Here is a 19,259-nt window from a genome sequence, read left to right on the forward strand (position 1 = left end):
ATTTCTTGGCAGGAATAAGGAATGCTCTGGCTCCAACACCCCACACTGTGCAAAACGTTAAAAACCATTCTGCAATTCAAAACATTAGATATATTTATATTTTTACAGTAGTGCGATTATTTAAGATAGTTTCTTATTAGACATTTTTAATGTTAAATGCAACTCACTGGGCTGCAATGATTAATCTCTGATTAACCTCATGAACTGGTTAATATACTGTATGAGACTTTACATGGCCCTACCTTAAAGTTAAATATGGCCAATGCACCACTTATCTGAAGCTACACTGATCATTCTGAGATTCTATTTCAAATGTCAATAGAATTGAACAGTTTAAAAAAACATAACTCTATACTTTATCAAAATTGTGTTTCTTTACCCTTATTAAAGCAACACTTACCTTGCACAATCTATTAAAAATGAAATAATTTTTCACTCCCTGCCCCCCCTTTTAATATTAAAAGGGAAAATCATGTTCCTTTTCTTAAACTTCTACCGATCGATATTGATGGCAACTAGTTATCAACTATTCTGTCCAACTTGAGGTTAACAGCTGGGACTGTAGCTTATAATGTTAATATGAGCTGAGCATGTTACAAGAAGTGTTACTAAAATTATTTCAAAAATATTCTGATTTTAATTTTAAAAATTCTATTGCTCATTATCTATTCCTAGTTGAGCTTGATGTTAGTTTCAACTTTATATTTATGTCTTTAATTTATATTTTAGCCAGTGTCAAAATTTTGATAATTTCCTTTACATGTGGATTCTAATTGAAAATAGCTTTATTTTCTAATGGGAGTTAACCCAGACTACAAAAAATTGGTAATTATCACTGAGTTGAAAGTTCAAAAATTTCATTTGCAGTAGAGGACAGATTTAGCTGAGGGTGATTTGCTAAGACTTAGTTTTGAGGTTCAACATCATTCCTGCATCAGATATGATCAGATAGATTGAAAATATGGGAACAAATTGCATTACTTATCTTAGACATCTGCAATTTGAGAATTAAATTCCAAGATGAAATCAGTAACAATCGTTAAATATTGAATTTATAGCTATTGCATTTAAGTGAAGCATAGTATATGCCCAAAGGGCTATTGTAATTATATATGAGGGATATGTAGAATTACAGTCCTTGACATTTCTCTAACCCTGCCCCCTTCCATTTGCTCCTATGTAGTTGTAAATCATCAGATGTGATTTCGTAGTGTTCTCTTTAGTTAGGTCAGGAACAGCTGATCAGGGAACAATCCTTTCATTCTTTGTATATTGTAAATTTGTAACTATAGATATTCCATAACTATATTCCTATTCAACTTCTTCTTACGCCCTTAGCTCCCGGTGGAGCATCGAACATCGATGACCACTTTGGAGTTGATCAATGTTTCTGTAATCCATTATATCCACTGTTCAGGGGATTGGCCTATACAACTTCACCTGTTAACCGGCCTTGTCTGTTTCCTCCTATCACAATGGGGACATAGGGTTGGACTTTGAGGGGTCCGATTCAACCTAATTTAAAGCAATTAGCTTTCTCCCAGGGAATTTTGTGGTAACTTCCCCCACTCATATCGTGTTGTGAGAGTAGAAAGTCATTAATTTTCATTGCCTCATTTTTCTACTTATTCATCCAATCTTCATCACAACCTAAAGACATTTAAACTTGGTTCATCCCTGATATTATTCATAACTCTTAAACCTTAACCTAAGGTTGTATTACAGACAATACCTATTTTGTTCTTTTCTGAACTTTCCAAGCACGCCCAGTGGCCAATGATAAGGAGGAACTCCCCTCCTCCCCTACACTGAGTAAAAAATTGTTCTTGGAATCAATTTGCAACTTTATTGAATATCTGAAATATTTTCTCACTGTTCATCTTTTTAATCAATTACACATATTAGCATTTTTTCCTTAAATAAAATAAGGGCTTCAAGCAAATTAATGCAGAATTTCAAATTGAGAAAATTGAATTTGTATACTATCAATGCAGAGAGAAGTTGTCAGTTACACTTATTTTTCACCTCAGTACAGTTAATTCAGCTCCGCATCTTGGTATATCTACCTTGATCGTTATTTCCATGATCCCAAAGACAGAAGTCACTTATTGTATTGAATGCCTTCACTGGATGAGCTAAATCGACTGATTGAAGCAGATCAAATTACTTTCTCTGTAGCTAAAAATTCTTTTTAAAATACATTATATGCTCCATAGAATTACTGAAGCTCCTGCTTTATTTTCTGAACTGAATTATCAAACTCTATTTCATTATGTTTTGGGCGAGTTTGTAATTTTAACAGGTGCTTCACTAACAAAGTATAACATACTGGAGCCATGATAATCTACAGATATAATAACATCATTTCAGCTAGTAAGGTATCTGTTGCACAGGATAATGATTATGTGTGATTGTTAAGTTAACTTTATCAAAGAAAAACTTCTCAATTTTCTTTTTGCAGAACTTAAATATTTTCTTCAGGACAATTTTTGCCAGATTTCATTGCAATCAAAAGCAATGCTCTGACAGCTCTAAGCCACATATAACCTAGCTAGCTTTTAAACTGATATACAAAGCATCAAAACTTGATTACTGATTGCATTTTCAAACTGAAGTTGAATACATGTACCAAGCCTGCTAGTAGAAGCTGAAGCACAGTACAGACCATTTGGCCCAACAAGCTTTTCTTCCAATTTCCTTCTCTGCAAGAAGCAGATATACTAATCCCATTTTCTTTTTGTGCTTTTCTTTATTAAACAATTGCCTAATTCCTGTTTCAAACAGCTATAGATTTTACTTCAACAATTACTTGTTGCACTGGCATTCTTTCAAACTATTAACTAATTAGCTCAAATAAGTCTCTGATGTCACCACTTAACCATCAATTGAAGCTGTTGTTGCAAGTTATATGCTCATTGTTCTTCGGAGCTGTCATTTTGATCAGCCAGTTTTCAAGCTCTTCACTTACACTGAACACAAACCCTAACTTCATGCTTTTTTCTATATAACCATTGTAGTCTCACACAACAAACACTATTTTGTACTTTCTTCAGTTGTCGCTATACCCTTCTTATATCTGAATATACCGCCCATCTTATTTCTGAACATTTGAAATTCTATTTTGTACATGGAACATAGAAGTTTACACCACATTACAGGTCCTTCGGCCCACAATGTTGTGCCGACCATGTAACCTACTCGAGAAACTGTCTAGAATAAGTACCAACTGTGGCTTTCAATCTCCTTTGCCTTTATATTCAATACCTTGGTTTGTCCTTTCATGACTTTATCCTTTTATGTCAAGGAGTTACTTATGTATCCCAGGACCTCAGTATAGCTTTTCTCCTAGGTCATGTTATTATGAAAAATAACCAAAAGTGGTAAGAATTTAACTTCAGGCAAAATTGAAAAGGTAGGTGAATACAGGACAGAAGGTGTTATACTTGAATGCACTCAGTGTGTGCATTATCTTGTAGCGCATTTAGAAACTAGCAAGTACAACATTGTGGGTATCACAGAATTGTGGTTGAAAGAAGATCACTTCTGGGAGCTTAATGTCCAAAGACATATAACGTTTCAAAAGGACAGCCTTGTGGGCAGAGAGGGGTTGGTGGAAAATGAAATCAATCCTTCGAAAAAACTGACACAGGATCACAAAATGTAGAATCCTTATGGATACAGTCTAAGACCAGAGGGAACTACCCCAGATGCCCCTTTAGAAGAGATGAGGTGGAATTTCTTCAGCCAGAGAGTCATGAATCAGTGGAATTCATTGCCACGGACAGCCGTGGACACCAAGCCAATGGGTATATTTAAAGCAGAGGTTGGTAGGTTCTTTATTAGTCAGGTTGTCAAGGTTACAGGAAGATGGTGGGGATTGAAAGGGAAAATAAATCAGCTTTGATAAAATTGTGGAGCAGACTCAATGGGACACACGGCCTAACTCTGCTCCTGTGTCTTATGGCCTTATAAATCATGTAGTTTAGGACCATTGACAGAACAATTTTTCTTCAAATCATTGCACTTTGTAGACATTCTGACTCCAATTTAACACTTTTTTTGTGGTTGATCTCTGGTTTTTCTTGCACTGAGCACACATTTATAAAACCAGCTTTGAACACCAAAATATTTTTTAATGAAAACTGATAAATGATATTTATGATTTTTCAAATTTGTATTAAAGACAAGAGTAATTAAATTTAAATTGTCAGCTTTTTAATCAAGTGCATACTTGATGCAGAAAATGTTAGCTGGCAATTAAGTAAAGAAAAATTATAAAAAATAGTTCTAAATGAGTTGATACCATAATATTAATGAAAAGAGTTCCAGTAGGAGCTCCCAATAGAAATTATGCACCAGCTTAAATCAAATACTTAAAAGTTTGCAAATTGGGCCAATGGGAGCATGATTCTGTTGGAGTTTTCCCATCAGTATCCAATGTAAATAAATAACCAGAGAGCTGGTTATTATTAGCAGTAGTCAGTCACAATGTATCAGAATATGTAGGGGAAGAAATGCACCCTTAAACAATGAGATGTCTGTATAAATACACACACACACACACACACACACACACACACACACACACACACACACACACACACACACACACACACACACACACACACACACACACACACACACACATTGAAGATAGGTGCCTTAATTAAAGTGCAGCTCATTTAGCTATCAGAGATTGAATGTTAGCAGTAATTTCAGTTTTGTGATATGGAAATGATGCAATTTTGATTTAAACTAGTGAATCAAAATTAATTCAACAATTGTCAGGTCTTCTTATTTATTTTTAGGGCAACTATGAATTGAACATGCAGTTAGAATACAAGCAATAACTAAGACATCTTAAAGTATTATGTATTAAAAATCATATCTAAGCAATGTATTCTTTTTTTCTCTAGGGTGGTCTGTATGTCTTTAAGCTTTTTGACTACTACTCTGCTAGTGGAATGTCTTTGCTCTTTCTTGTTTTCTTTGAGACCGTCTCAATATCTTGGTGCTATGGTAAGAATTATAACAGTAAATCTTTTGTTGATTTTATGCCATGAAACTTCTCTGCTAAAAGTGTTTTGAGCCTATAGAACAGGCACTAATGTCCTTTTCTTTAAACATATCCATTGCAAAGCCACAGTATTTTGTCTTGCCAAGTAGCTCAACTCCGTAAATTAAAGAGAGAAAAAAACATCAGTTTTACACAATAGTTCGATATCAGGTCATATCACTGATGGCTTTACTCACATATATTCTGCAAAGCATCAGTAGAACCTTTTAGAATCAACGTTTGCCCAGGCAACTGGCTTTACTTCAGAAATGGAAATTAGATTCAATTAAACACCAGATATTTCAGGTTGTAGGATCCCATGTCATCCGATAAGGAGAGAATATTTACAAATATAACGTCTAGGTTTAACATCAGAATATATTCTTTGCAATTTTCCAGCAAACATTTATATCTGTGATTACATAGAAGTTGTACTAAATAAGTTATCACTGCTTGTCGTTACCTAATCTATTAGAAGCAATTTATTCAAACCTTTTAACAGTTAAGCCAGATGTTTATGCAAAACTCATATTTTTAGATCAAAATCAGAATGCATTTCTTATGTATTTGCTGTTTAGTGTGTGTTGGTTGGCTGATATGAAGATTGTTCCGTGTAAAGGCAAAATTGCAGACCATGTTACACTTTAGTTGAGTAGCAATTATGTTGACATATCCTTTTTTTGGAACACTTCTCAGATACAGAATAAGGAACAATGAACATAACACACAGCATTGTCAAAGCAGAATAAGTGGGCTGGTGTTCCCTCCCATCACAATACAACTATAGACCAGATAGAGCCAGTTCACTGTTTCTTTACAACTACACAAGCAGCTGATTTACACTAAGAATGAGGAATCAAAATCAAGTTTATTATCCCTGAAATATGTCAAGAGTTTTGTTGTTTTGCAGCAGCAGTACAGTACAATACATAAACTATACTATATGTTACAATAAGAAATGCTATTAAAAATATATGGTGCAAATAGTGATGTTGTGTCCATGGGATCATGGACTGTTCAGAAATCTGATGGTGGTGGGGAAGAAGCTGCTCCTAAAAGATTGAGCGTGGGTCTTCAGACTCCTGTACCTCCTCCCTGATGATAGTAATGAGAAGGGGATATGTCCTGGGTGATGGGGATATTCAATGATGGATGCTGCCTTGATCAACATGGAGGGCAAAGTACATGATTAACACCAATGCTTGTTTGTTAAGGGCACCCAACACAGCAATCATCACTTCCTTTTGGAGTATCACTGAAAATGGGCAGCTGTTGGTTTAATTGCTGGCTCAGAATCATCATTTTGCCCAGACCTAACCATATCAGACTATCATTATTAAAGGCACCAATGTTGGGTCACGAGTTATCCTTTTCTCAGTTGGATTTATTAAAGAGGGTTGACACATAAATTTGTCAAATCAAAAGATTAGATTAAGTTAGAATATAGACAGGCCACAGGATAACAGATAATTTCCTCATTATCACATTACTGTAGGTAGGATATTGTAATAAGCAATTCAGAAAGATTGTATCTGGTCAGCGCTAAAATTAATGAGGTCAAACTACAGAACTATGGAAGATACAGAGTTTGTCATTAAGTTTTAATGGTTGTACCCTTGGTTTCCACCTTACATCTTACCATCCTTTTAAATGGCGTTTTTCTTAAAGTAACCAGCATTTCAGACTTTGTTCCAGCAGTGATTTAACAATGTTTTATCCTTGGAGATCACATGCACAGTCACAGTGAAAGATTGAAATGTGACCATTGTATTGATTTTTTTAAAAATATAATTCATTCTGCACTCATTTTCTCATGAACCTCAGTCAGACATCTCCTGTCCTGTTTCTGGGAAGGGATGAACCTGCACTGTGGGGAGGAGTGATTATCTTAACTGATCAGAACATTGTGTAATTGGCTGTGATCCAGCCTTTAATGTTTTGACAGCTGAGCCACAGTTAAGAGCTGCCTGTAAGGAATTTGTACATTCTCCCCGTGACTGCGTAGGCTCCCTCCTACAGTCCAAAGACAAACCAGTTGGCTGTACAGTTGTAAATTGTCTCCTGGTTAGGCTAAGATTAAATCGAGGATTGCCAAGCGGTGTGGCTCGAAGGGTGGGAGGGCTGATCCAGGCTGTACCTCAATCAATAAACTAATTTATTTCACAAGTTAGTTGGCGACATGCACCATAACAATAAATGACAACACTTCTATTTGCTGCAGTTCCTATACAAAATGGGAAGTAACATTCATTGAAGCTACTTGCCTGTTACCTTCTGTTCAGAGTACCACAACATCAATCATTCAGCTGAGGGAAAATCTGCCTTGATGCTGAATTCACAGCGGAAAAAGGACAGATCGAACAATGTTTCTTATCTAATGATAATATTCATCCATGAATGCTTTGAAAATTGGGAATCTCTCAATGGGAATTCCAAAATGATGGCAAATGATTATTGACTATATTTCTGAAAATATTTGCCGATATTAAGAATTTTAAAATTGTATGTCAAAATGCAAATCAGACTCAACATATTCAAAAATTATAATTAGATTAAATTTATGGTGCTAAAAAAGGAGAACTAAACATCAATTTCACTTATTATCAATACACAAAGCAAAGGACCAACTTCATATGCTGATTTTATCCCCCATCCCAAAAGCATATCCACAACATAAAGATTTAAACATAGGAATACTAACAAGTATCTGTAACGTTTCCTTCTCCACCTTCAACACCATTCAATTGTCAGCTCTCACAAAGCCTGCGACTTCCTGTGATGTCTATTCCCCATGCTTGTACTGTAACTCAACTGGAGTCGAAGGAGATGAGCAATATCATTTCACTCAAAAGCTTTCAACCCCAGCAATCGGAAAATTGCTACAGTTCTGACTGTCAAAGCAATTGTTGAATAGCCATTGCCAGAGATAGTTACCTGGATTCCAAATTAAAAGAAAGATTGGGAGGGAGAGAAGAATGGACAGAAAGTAAATTCAAAGTAAATTTATTATCACAGTACTTATATGTTACCATATACTGCCCTTAGACGAATCTTAGATTCGGATACTGCATACATACTTTGATAATAAATGTACCTTGAACTTTGATTCATTTTCTTTCAGGCATTCACAGTAGAACAAAGAAATGCAATGCAATCAATGAAAAACTACATACAAAAAAGACTGACAAAAACAATGTACAAAAGAAGACTAACTGCAAATACAAAAATAAATAATAGATAGATAGATAATACTCAGAACATTGATTTGTAGAGTCCATGAGAGTCCAAAAGTTGTTGAATGAGTTCAGCATTGAGATGCATGTTGGTTCAGGTGTCTGGTTGAAGGGTAATAACTGTTCCTGAACCTGGGACCAAAGTCTCCTGGACATCCCTCCCAATGACAGTAGAGGGCGCTAGCGAGGGACCACTCTGGAGTATTGTCTTGCCAAATAAATAATTAAAATTGGGTTACACAACCACCTGACTTTATTTATTTCAAAAGTTGAATTCAGGCTTTAAATCACAAAATGGAAAAGTAATGGTCATATTGGAAGGAAAGAAAGGGAGAAATTAATATTGAGTGTGATAAAAGGGAAATCTGGAGCAAACCCCTTTGGCTTGTCAGTTAAGAACAGACAGGAAATTCCTCTGAAGAGAAAATAAAAGATGGAAACACAGACCATGTTACACTTCTCCAAACCAATTCCAAACAGCATAGTGGGTATTGGATCAAATCACAGACTAGCCTCTAACTCTCTGCTTGCAATACCACACAAAAACCAGGTTTGTGAAAGGGCAAAAGATACAAAAGTTGAGGAAAACTATTTTTGATTACCATTTTGTAGCAATAATACACTTGCAAGCAAAACTAACTCTTGCCATCGAGGCTTAATCCTACAATTCCAGTCCAAATTTCTATGCATTGTCCCTAGTTAATATTGTCAGCAATAGATTGACTACATTATCTCATAAATAAGTATATGTAATATGTGAGGTACTTACTCTTGAACCCTTTATGTGAGGTATTTACTCTTAAGCCCTTTGATGTTATTTCTGGAGAATGGCTATACTCCAGTTTAAAACTGAGGAGCAAACGTTTCCTGCAACAGTATTGACTTGGCTTTGTGCAACTAGCATGTGGATGAAGCATGTTAGTAATCTCTTTATTTCCTGCCATCCAAGTGCTCCAGGAGCTGAAACAATTATGTGATCCAATTAAAACATAGCCTAACCTCCAAATATAACCCCCTCCCTCCCTGTATCGCATGAAAATCTAAATTTAAATATTTCAGGAGAAGTATTGTTCCAAGTATTAAGTGAAATTTTGACGCATTAGATTCAGGGAGTCATAGAGAAGCACAGCACAGAAACAGGCCCTTTGGCCCAAGGGGTCTATGCCAAACCATTTAAGCTGCCTACACCCACTGACCTGCATGGGGACTACAGCCCTACCATCTATGTACCTATCTAAGCATCTTAAATGTTGAAATCGAGCTCGCATATACCACTCTTTCCACGCTCTCACAACCCTCTGAGTGAAGAAGTTTACCCTCATGTTTCACTTAAACTTTTCACCTTTCACCCTTAACCCTTGACCTCAGGTTGTAGTCCCACCCAACTTCAATGAAAAAAAAGTCTGCTTGCATTTACCCCTCCTAATTTTGTATACCTCTGTCAAATGAAATTCAAGAAGAGCAGTGTAGAAAGTGGGAAGGACTCCTTCATGTGTATGATTCTTGGGTTTTACAGTGGCAGGCAATGTAAATATAACAAGCCATTATTGCAAATTACCAGATTACTATCAGCTGTAACCTGATAGATTTCTCAAGCTGAGTGGATTCAATCATGTTTTCATTTGATAAGGTGTGTATCTAAATGAAATGACTTACCACTAATAAGCAATGACAACAATGTCAAAAAATTGTTAGAAACTGTAACTTATGGATAGAGGATATATATTGATCAGAGAAATTCAGCATGAAGCCAGATAATATCCACTATACGTTGATGAAGTCAATACAATTCATGGCACTGTCCAAAAAAATGTTAAGGTTACGTGATAGGGTATCAAAAACCTGGTTATACTTAACAGAAAGCAGATGTCAATGAAGATAACTTTAAGAAGACCAACAAGATAAATAATTTGCAGTGTGATACATTACTACACAGGTTAGCACATTGAACCCAAAGTGACATAGAACAGTACGGATCTCAGGATTCTGTCAAGTGATGCTAATCAAGTAATATTGATGCTATAGTTGAATCTTTTACAAAGGTTGATGATATCCAAAGGAGAATGTGCTGACAATGAATGGGGAATGGGGAAAATTAATGTATCAATTTTTTGGTTGGTCCAGCTGTCTACGTGATACACGAGCCAGTACATAAGCCTGGGCAATACAGTATGGAAAGAAAGCTGTTGCCCACGCAACAGACTCCCCTTCTCTGTGCAGCTGGTGAATCCAAAGGAATGGCAGAAACTAACACAGTTTGGTACCAGTGATGTCGCAGGAGTTGCCAGTCAGTGTTGAACTCAACATAGGACTACCTTAGGGACTCCAGCTCAGGATTTTCCTTCAGGATTTACTCCCCATGAGTGGGGATAGCCAAAAGGCAGTGGAAGTTTGAGATCAGAGTTTTCATTCTCCTGGATGAGCTGCCAGCCACAACTGATGAACCAGTAACCCGCCTTTGTCCTTTATCCAGTCAGTAGAATTGGTTCTACTGGGCTTAGAGCCTAAGGCACACATAAGGGCCAGGAGCTGGATTTGATTTTCAGAGACTATTTGTGACACATGCCATTGGGAGCATTTAATAGGTAGTGGAAGCTCATCCCCATTAACACCCCTGGCTGTAACAGCCTTAAGGAACCATTTATTCATCAGTCCAATGATTTCCAAAGATTCTGGCTACCTAATCAATCAATCAATCAATCAAATTGAAATTGTGTAATTCTCTTCTTACTTATGAAACATGCAGAGGGAAACCTATGTGAAGCTGTTTGACATAAAATCCATGGGATCTTACAAACGCAACAAATATTGGCTACTGATTGACTTCAAAATCTTGAGCTTTGACAACTTTGACAAAGTTGTTGCAGCCTCTATGATATCAAACTTCACCAAACAAAAACTAAAGCTGGCTTCACAGAGGCTGGAAATTAAGGTTCCAATCCTGAACCAATGGCCCCTTGTGTAACTTCATAGAGGATTGCAAAATTCCCAAAGGGGAAATCTGCATCATAGTGTGAAGAATTGAATAATACAAGCTAAGCAAGTGGAAATGCACTTGCAATGTGCTTGGGAAGATTTGTGTTTTTGGGAAACAAATAAATGGGCTGAGCATGGCTAAAAAATTAATACATGGAGATATTACTGTGAAGATACATGAGAAAGATTCATAAGCATAATATCTCAACATCTCAGTGTGAATGATATTTCCTCATCTTAAGAAAGCCAAGTGTAACGCAGAATTCAACAAATCTATCTCTGCCTATTAGATTCCATCAATCTCTCTGAGCAGCCGCAAAGCAAGGCAATATGCTGGCCGAAGCAAAACATCTACATACAAAATCTCATTTTAAACTAAGACTTCTTACAACATAACCAGATTTTTGTTGATTAGAGGTCAGGGAGTGGGTGCACAGCAACCTGGTTTAGACATACTTCTATTAGTTAAAATTGGTTGAGATGTAAATCAATGTCACCCACTATAGCAAACTGATGATCCATCTCATTGAAAGAATACAAAAGTAAAGCATCTTCCTATAAATCTTTGACAAAGACCTTATGCAATAGACAAGATTTATTTTTTTTTTTAAAAAAAGCTCTAGACTGATCTAAAACCAAATGTATATACTGCAATGCTGCCTGTAAGGAGTTTGTACATTCTCCTCAATACCACATGCATTTCCTCCAGGTGCTCCAGTTTCCTCCTACTGTCCAAAGATGTACTGGTTGGTAGATTAATTGGTCATTGTAAATTATCCAGAGGTTAGGCTAGGATTAAATCAGGGGATTGCTGGGCAGGGTGGCTCAAAGAACCAAAAGGGCCTATTAGGTGCTGTATCCCAACAAAACATATAACCATTTCAATTCTGCGTGTAGAAGCTTGCTACATTTTTTACATATTTCAAATTTCTGCTTTGATCATGTTATAAGATGTAGCTCGATCATTATGTGCCGTGTTGTATGACATGGGTGATCATGGTCTGTCCATGACCATGGTTGTTCTTGGCAAATTTTTCTACAAAAAAAGTATTACTAATACTCTTCAGAGATGTCTGACTGGGGTCAGTGGACTCTTTACCAAGACTTGTGACATCAGCTGCTCACACAACCATCCACCACCTACTCCCATGGCTTCACATAGCCCTGAGCGGGGGGCTAAGCATGTGCTACAGCTTGCCCAAGGATAACCTGCAGACTAGCCGAGGGAAGCGGTATTTTCCTTCTCCGTTGGTAGAGATGCATCTCCGCAGCTGCTATTCAGAGAGGTGAGGTTTTGGAAGTTCATCAATCTCGAAGTGTTGAAATCATCCAGGGGTCAGTCTCACATTTGAGCGTGTACAAGGAACTGCTGTGAAATCTCGATCAAAAAAATGTGCCGGAGTGACTTTACCATTCTTTGTTTCTTTACAAACTTCATAAATCCAGTTTCTAGCAGCAGTGTGAATCCAGAGTGAAGGCCAAGGTGACACATTGCGTCATCAGTATGAAGCAAAGCCTCTTTATATTGACTCTGGTGTAATCTGAGTGTAATCTCACACTGAGCTGGGGTTACAATGATGTCAGAGTAATCTGGAACTACCTGCTGTGTAATCATTACCTTCCTTGGGGAATTTGTAGCCTTGCAGCCATTTTTTCATTATGATGATCTTGAAATTCCTTGTGGGATACCAGGTGTGTGAAAATGAGAAGGGAATTATACAGCAATGAGGAGGGATAAAGTGAGTTTGCAAAGCAATGACAACCGAAGTTATTGCAACATCATGTAATTTAGACCTAGGAAAGAAAAATGGAATGTTTTCTTGATTGTGGAAGCCCAGCAGCTGTAAGTGAACATAGGAATTAAAGTGGTCTTTTTCACAATTTGTTAACAGTTGTAAACAGTAATCAAAAAGGCACCAAAAACACAGCTGTCACAAACATGAGAAAATCTGCAGATACTGGAAATCCAAAGCAACACACACAAAATGCTGGAGGAACTCAGCAGGCCAGGCAGCATCTATGGAAAAGAGTAAACAGTCGACGTTTCGGGCTGAGACACTTCTTTGCTGTGTTTGCCTTTATTTCGAAGTGTTTGTGAACTAAAACTGTGCAGGAGATGCTGGATATATGAAGAAGAACCAGATTCAATCTGGAATTTTGCACTCAGATTTGGAACCAAATATTTGGAGAAGAATATTACATTTCAAGATGAAAGAGAAAATGCACTTTAAAACTTGCCTTTTCTCAAACAGTTCTGATGAAAGGTTGTCGACGTGTTCCTTTTTCTACAAATGCTGACAGGCCTGCTGAGTATTTCTGGTACATTAATGATTTTGATTGAGATTTCCAGCATTTGTTGTATTTTGCATTTCTACACCGGTGTGAAAACAGGTTTAAAAAATTCAATAAGGAGGAAACTGTTTATGTTTCCGTAAACACAAGAGATTCTGCAAATGTTGGAAATCTTGTGCAACACATCCAAAGTGCTGGAGGAACTTGGAAAGTCAGGCAGCACCTATGGAGGGTAATAAACAGTGGAAGTTTTGGGTTGAGGCTCTTGGTCAAGTTTATCCCTCTATAGATGCTGTCTGACTTACTGAGTCCCTCCAGGAGTTTGCATGTGTTACTCTACATTTCCTGAAGTTTACCAAGATCGAAGTTGATCCAATCTAAGTATTTTAAATGATTTAGTGTCTATGATAATTGCAAAATAAATCATTTAACTGGCAAATGAAGAAGACGGTGGTATAATATTGAAACGAGAGAACATTTTGGAGAAATACTGATGGCAATTTTTCCCACAAATTGGGAATGCTTAAGATTACATTTGATTGATTTCTATTGAGCAAAAGTATCAGGAAAAGTACAACAAACTCATTGGAAATAAAATATAGACCAGCATTAATATGGCACCGAATTCAGGGCTTGAACAACCTATTATTATCAACATGTTTACATTAAGAAGGTTGTCACTTCCAATAAAATAATGGAAGCTGGAATTCACCATGTATATTGTTAAGTATAAAATCAATTTAATATGTAGTTATCCGTGGTTACTGATCTCAGTATGCCCAGAGACACTGCAATTCTGCTGTGGCTAACTGGATATCACACTGTGTAACTAATAACATAGTAATATAACTCAAGGCTAATATTCCTAGAAAATACCATTTAACATTTGGATTAAATATACTGGCAAAATATTAGTTATTTTGCTGTCTAATATAACTTCCATTATTTTATACTGTAAATGAGGAGATCTATTACAATTATTTTTGAAGTATTTCAGTAATGTCCACTACACCATGATACATGCAACTGTCCTACCTTCTGGAACAATATTTATGCTCTGTTTTAGGTTTGCGGTAAGCTTAGAAGATTTTTCTCTCTATGCTATGTCAGCCCTTATTGTTCATCTAGAGGGATGGCATGGTAGGATAGTGGTTAGCACCACACTTTACATTACCTGTGACCTGAGTTCAATTCCCGCCACTGCCCGTAAGGAGTTTGTACGTCCTCGCCATGACCATGTGGATTTCCTCCGGGTGCTACGGTTTCCGCCCCCTGTCCAAAGACGCACCGATTGGTAGATTAATTGGTCATTGTAAATTGTCCTGTGATTAGGCTAGGGTTAAATTGGGGAATTTCTGGGCAATGGGGCTGGAAAGACCGGAGGGTCTATTCCTCACTGTATCTCAATAAATAAATAATGCATTTATTTTTCATGAGACGTAAGTTTCCATAAGCATTCTTGTCCGTGCCCAAGTCAGGACAAAAGGAGGAAGCACCCCCAAAAGAAATCTATCAACAATTCTTGCTCTTTAACTTGACAAACTGAACTAATCCATCATCCTCCATCTATTACTGATCAACTCTCCTAACACAACTACTGAGCTTTCATATCAGAGCTGTCAAACGTCACAGTGTTCAGTCCAGGATAAAGCAGTGTATGGTACTTCTAATAGGAACAGTGTAAAGTTTCCAATCAATTGTTTGTAGTTCTATATGAAAGGTTAGTGTTTATCTGGAAGAGAACAGAACAGTTGACAGAAAGAATCAATAAATATGGAAATTGCAACTGAACAAAAAGCATTTGAAGAATTTTTAAAAAAGAACAATATATTCACCAGATGATGACAGGATAGATTTGCTTTCATGAATAATTGAATTCAAAGGAAGAAGATTGGAAGAAAGAAAAATTTTTGCTGGGAATACAAGTCGGGGAAGAGGCAATAATTAGCCAGAAAATTGACAAAAGAAAGGCAAATGGCAACTTCAAACGAAGAAGATTTACTGAGCCTGAAACTAAAAATGTCAAAATGGACAAATTGAAAATCAGTACTGATGAAGAGACTGCCAATATCCTTAGGAATGACAATGAAGCAAATTCACAGCTGCTGGAACAGTAAATAAGAAGCTCTGATAGCTCTCTGGAGTTACGTACATCTAGCAGTGTCTAGAGAAATTATTTTTCATTCATTTAAACTCGAAGAATCATTAAATTAATAACAAGGAATCAATTGATTGGACACTCAGTAGCTAGTTTATTTGGTACATCCTGTACTTAATTAAGTGGGCATTGAGTCTTCTCCATGGTCTTCTGGAGCAGTAACACTTCAAGGTTCAACATGTTGTGCACTCAGAGATGCTCTTCTGTAGCACATGGTTATTTGAGTTATTGTCGCCTTTCTGTCAGCTTGAACCAGTCTGGCCGTTCTCCACTGACCTCTCTCATTAATAAGCTGTTTTCTCCCACAGAACTGCTGCTCACTGGGTGTTTTTGTTTCATTTCTCACCCCATTCTCTGTAAACTCTAGAGATGAGTGTGCATGAAAACCTCAAGAGTTCAGCAGTTTCTGAAATACGCAAGCCACCCCATCTGGTACCAGCTATCATTCAACAGTCAAAGCCACTTAGAGCACATTTCTTCCTCATTCTGATGTTTGGTTTGAACAACAACTGAACCTCTTGACCAAGTCTGCGTGCTTTTATGCATTGAGCTGCTGCTACATGATTGGCTGATTAGATATTTGCATTAATGAGCTGGAGTGCAGGTGTACCTAATGAAATAGCCTCTGAGTGTTTTGACCACAGCTCTGATGAAAATCTTACTTGCTACTTTAGCACGTTCATACTTTGTGATATATTTCATTTTACAAAGACACTCCCAGTATTCAACTCCAATTATTTTCTACAACCCAAATATTTCAACATGATATCAAAATCCCTGCATGTTAAATGTATGTAATATTCCTGTTACTCAGTTCATTGCAAAAGATTCTGCTGATATGCTGTTTTTTTCCAGAAGAGTATCCAAAATTATCACGCAAACATGATTAAAAAAAAGAGTAATGTTAGATTATCCAATAATCTCCCTTTATGTTGCCTACTTAAAAATTTTCAGTAAGGGTCATTTTCACCAGTACACAATAGTAAGATTCCAAGAAGAGAGGAGGAAAAGTCATTTTCACTTATTTGTCTTAGTGAAATATGAAATGGATATGGATACGTTTTCTCTTTGATCTGTTGCACAAAGCTCGAAGATACAACAAAAATAAATTGATTGATTGATTGATGTGCCATAGTCCAGTCACAACTAATGGAAGGTTGATATAGATCCAAGTGAATTTGTGGGTCTGTCACTGTGAAGCTGCTTCTATCTACCTGGAACAGGACTGAAAGTAATTACTGAGCAATACCAGTGCAGTGACTAGAAAAACTCTATCAATAAGACGATAAGTAAAATCTGTTCAAGGTCACAGTTGTAAGTGTGAACCATGCATTTTCTACTTGCAACTGAGAAATATATTCACTGACACAAAATATACCATTCAATAGAGCTCTATTTAGGGAAAATTAATGACAGAAAATTAATCCATTGTAAATGTATTGAGCAGACGAACAACAAACAAAATCCAAAATGAACACGTTATCTCTGACCGTCAGGCCAATTCACAGATTCTATCCTTGGATCTAACAGCAACTCCAGCCTATTCAGTATTAATGCAACAACTCCATGAATACATTAAGAATATATCTGTTGATCTGTATAGCAAACATTTTCAGATCACATCAAACACCAACAGAGTTGGGGAGACAGAAACACAAAAATTATCACTTGTAGTTGCAGAATATTTTGCATTTGCAAGGCTTTAATTAAGTATTATGTTCTACATTCCATACTTAAAACCTAGTCCTTTCTTTGTTACGTTGATTTAACTAATAATTTTAAATAATATGATTCAATGGTTAGTTAATTAATACTTGATGTTATTATGTATACATGCCCAGAATTATGGTTCATATTATAATTGCTTGAATAAGACTAATTTTCCCTTTCTTCAGGTGTGAACAGATTCTTTGGTAACATTGAAGAGATGGTTGGCCATAAACCTTGCCTATGGTGGAAACTTTGCTGGTCTTTCTTCACTCCAATTGTCGTGGGGGTAAGAAAGAGAGTCTTTGCACACAATATTTCATTATTTAATGTCAAAAGCTAAAAAATGTTAGCACAAATTTCCTCATTGAAATTACCTGAGAGATGCTTATAATCTTATGAGAGTGATTGATAAGGTCATGATCATCATTGTCATCATTATGCGCCGCATAATGTGGGCAATCGTGGCCTTTGACTATGATTGTTCTTGGCAAATTATTCTACGGAAGAATTGTCTTCTTCAGGGCAGTGTCTTTACAAAATGGGTGACTCCAGCCATTATCAGTACTCTGCAGAGGTTGTCTGCCCAGCATCTGTGGTCACATAACCATGACTTGGGATATGCACCTTCTACTCAAATGACCATCCACCACCTGCTCCCAAGGCTTCATGTGACCCTGATTGATAGAGGTGTGGTAAGCAGGTGCTACACCTTGCCCAAGGGTGATTTGCAGGCGAGCAGAGAGAAGGAGCACTTCGGTAGAGACGTCTCTCCACTCCATCATCCAATTGGTAGGATAGCCATTCAGTACCTTTTTTCCCAGGGTTGAAAAATAAAGTGAGGACAGAAAGTTGAGAGGAGATGTTCACAGCAATTTTACTTCAATGGAGATGGTAGATGTCCAGAAAGGGTGTAAGTTGTGCTGGAAGTAGATATTATAGACAATAGACAATAGGTGCGGGAATAGGCCATTCAGCCCTTCGAGCCAGCACCGCCATTCAATGTGATCATGGCTGATCATCCACCATCAGTACCCTGTTCCTGCCTTCTCCTCATATCCCTTGACTTCGCTATCTTTAAGAACTCTATCTAACTCTTTCTTGAAAGCATCCAGAGAATTGGCCTCCACTGCCTTCTGAGGCAGAGCATTCCATAGATCCACAACTCTCTAGGTGAAAAAGTTTTTCCTCAACTCTGTTCTAATGGCCTACCCCTTATTCTTAAACTGTGGCTTCTGGTTCTGGACTCCCCCAACATCGGGAACATGTTTCCTGCCTCTAGCATATCCAATCCCTTAATAATCTTAAATGTTTCAATCAGATCCCCTCTCATCCTTCTAAAATTATAGTGGTGTTTAAGAGACAGATTTATGAATATACATCAATATGGATTCTGTTCAGGTAGTTTAATCCAAGATCGTGTATGGTGCAGATCCTGTGGGCTCAAGGGGCTGTTCCTATTCTCTATGATGGTCTAAATCAGATCAACTCTCTATTCATCTCATTTTGGTGTCTCAGATTTTCTTAATCCTTCTTATATAGTTTTTAATATTTCACCAATAACTATGCTTGAAGTAATTCACTGATTTGAAAATAGGTTTCGAAAAGTCTGTTAAATAAAATAACAAATGAAGTCATTTGTTTTTTCTGTCTTCAGGGTGTGTTTCTCTTCAGTGCAGTTCAAATGAAACCACTCACAATGGGGAGTTACGTTTTCCCCAAGTGGGGCCAAGGTGTGGGCTGGTTCATGGCTCTGTCGTCCATGATGCTGATTCCTGGCTACATGGGTTATATGTTTCTCACTTCAAAGGGCTCTTTGAAACAGGTACATGTGAAC

At 37.0% G+C, this 19,259-nt stretch overlaps 1 protein-coding gene across 1 annotated transcript in view; it reads left to right on the top strand.

The window, feature by feature from the left end:
- Nucleotides 1-19,259, top strand: part of slc6a1b (solute carrier family 6 member 1b) — a 38,485-nt gene that overhangs the window by 16,151 nt on the left and 3,075 nt on the right. The window contains exons 11-13 of the mRNA XM_059944855.1: nt 4,917-5,019; nt 17,611-17,711; nt 19,080-19,247. Of these exons, the coding sequence (XP_059800838.1) occupies nt 4,917-5,019; nt 17,611-17,711; nt 19,080-19,247 (372 nt within the window). The remainder of the gene's footprint in view (nt 1-4,916; nt 5,020-17,610; nt 17,712-19,079; nt 19,248-19,259) is intronic.

The sequence above is a fragment of the Hypanus sabinus genome, chromosome 19 (assembly GCF_030144855.1).
Source record: "Hypanus sabinus isolate sHypSab1 chromosome 19, sHypSab1.hap1, whole genome shotgun sequence".
NCBI lineage: Eukaryota > Metazoa > Chordata > Chondrichthyes > Myliobatiformes > Dasyatidae > Hypanus > Hypanus sabinus.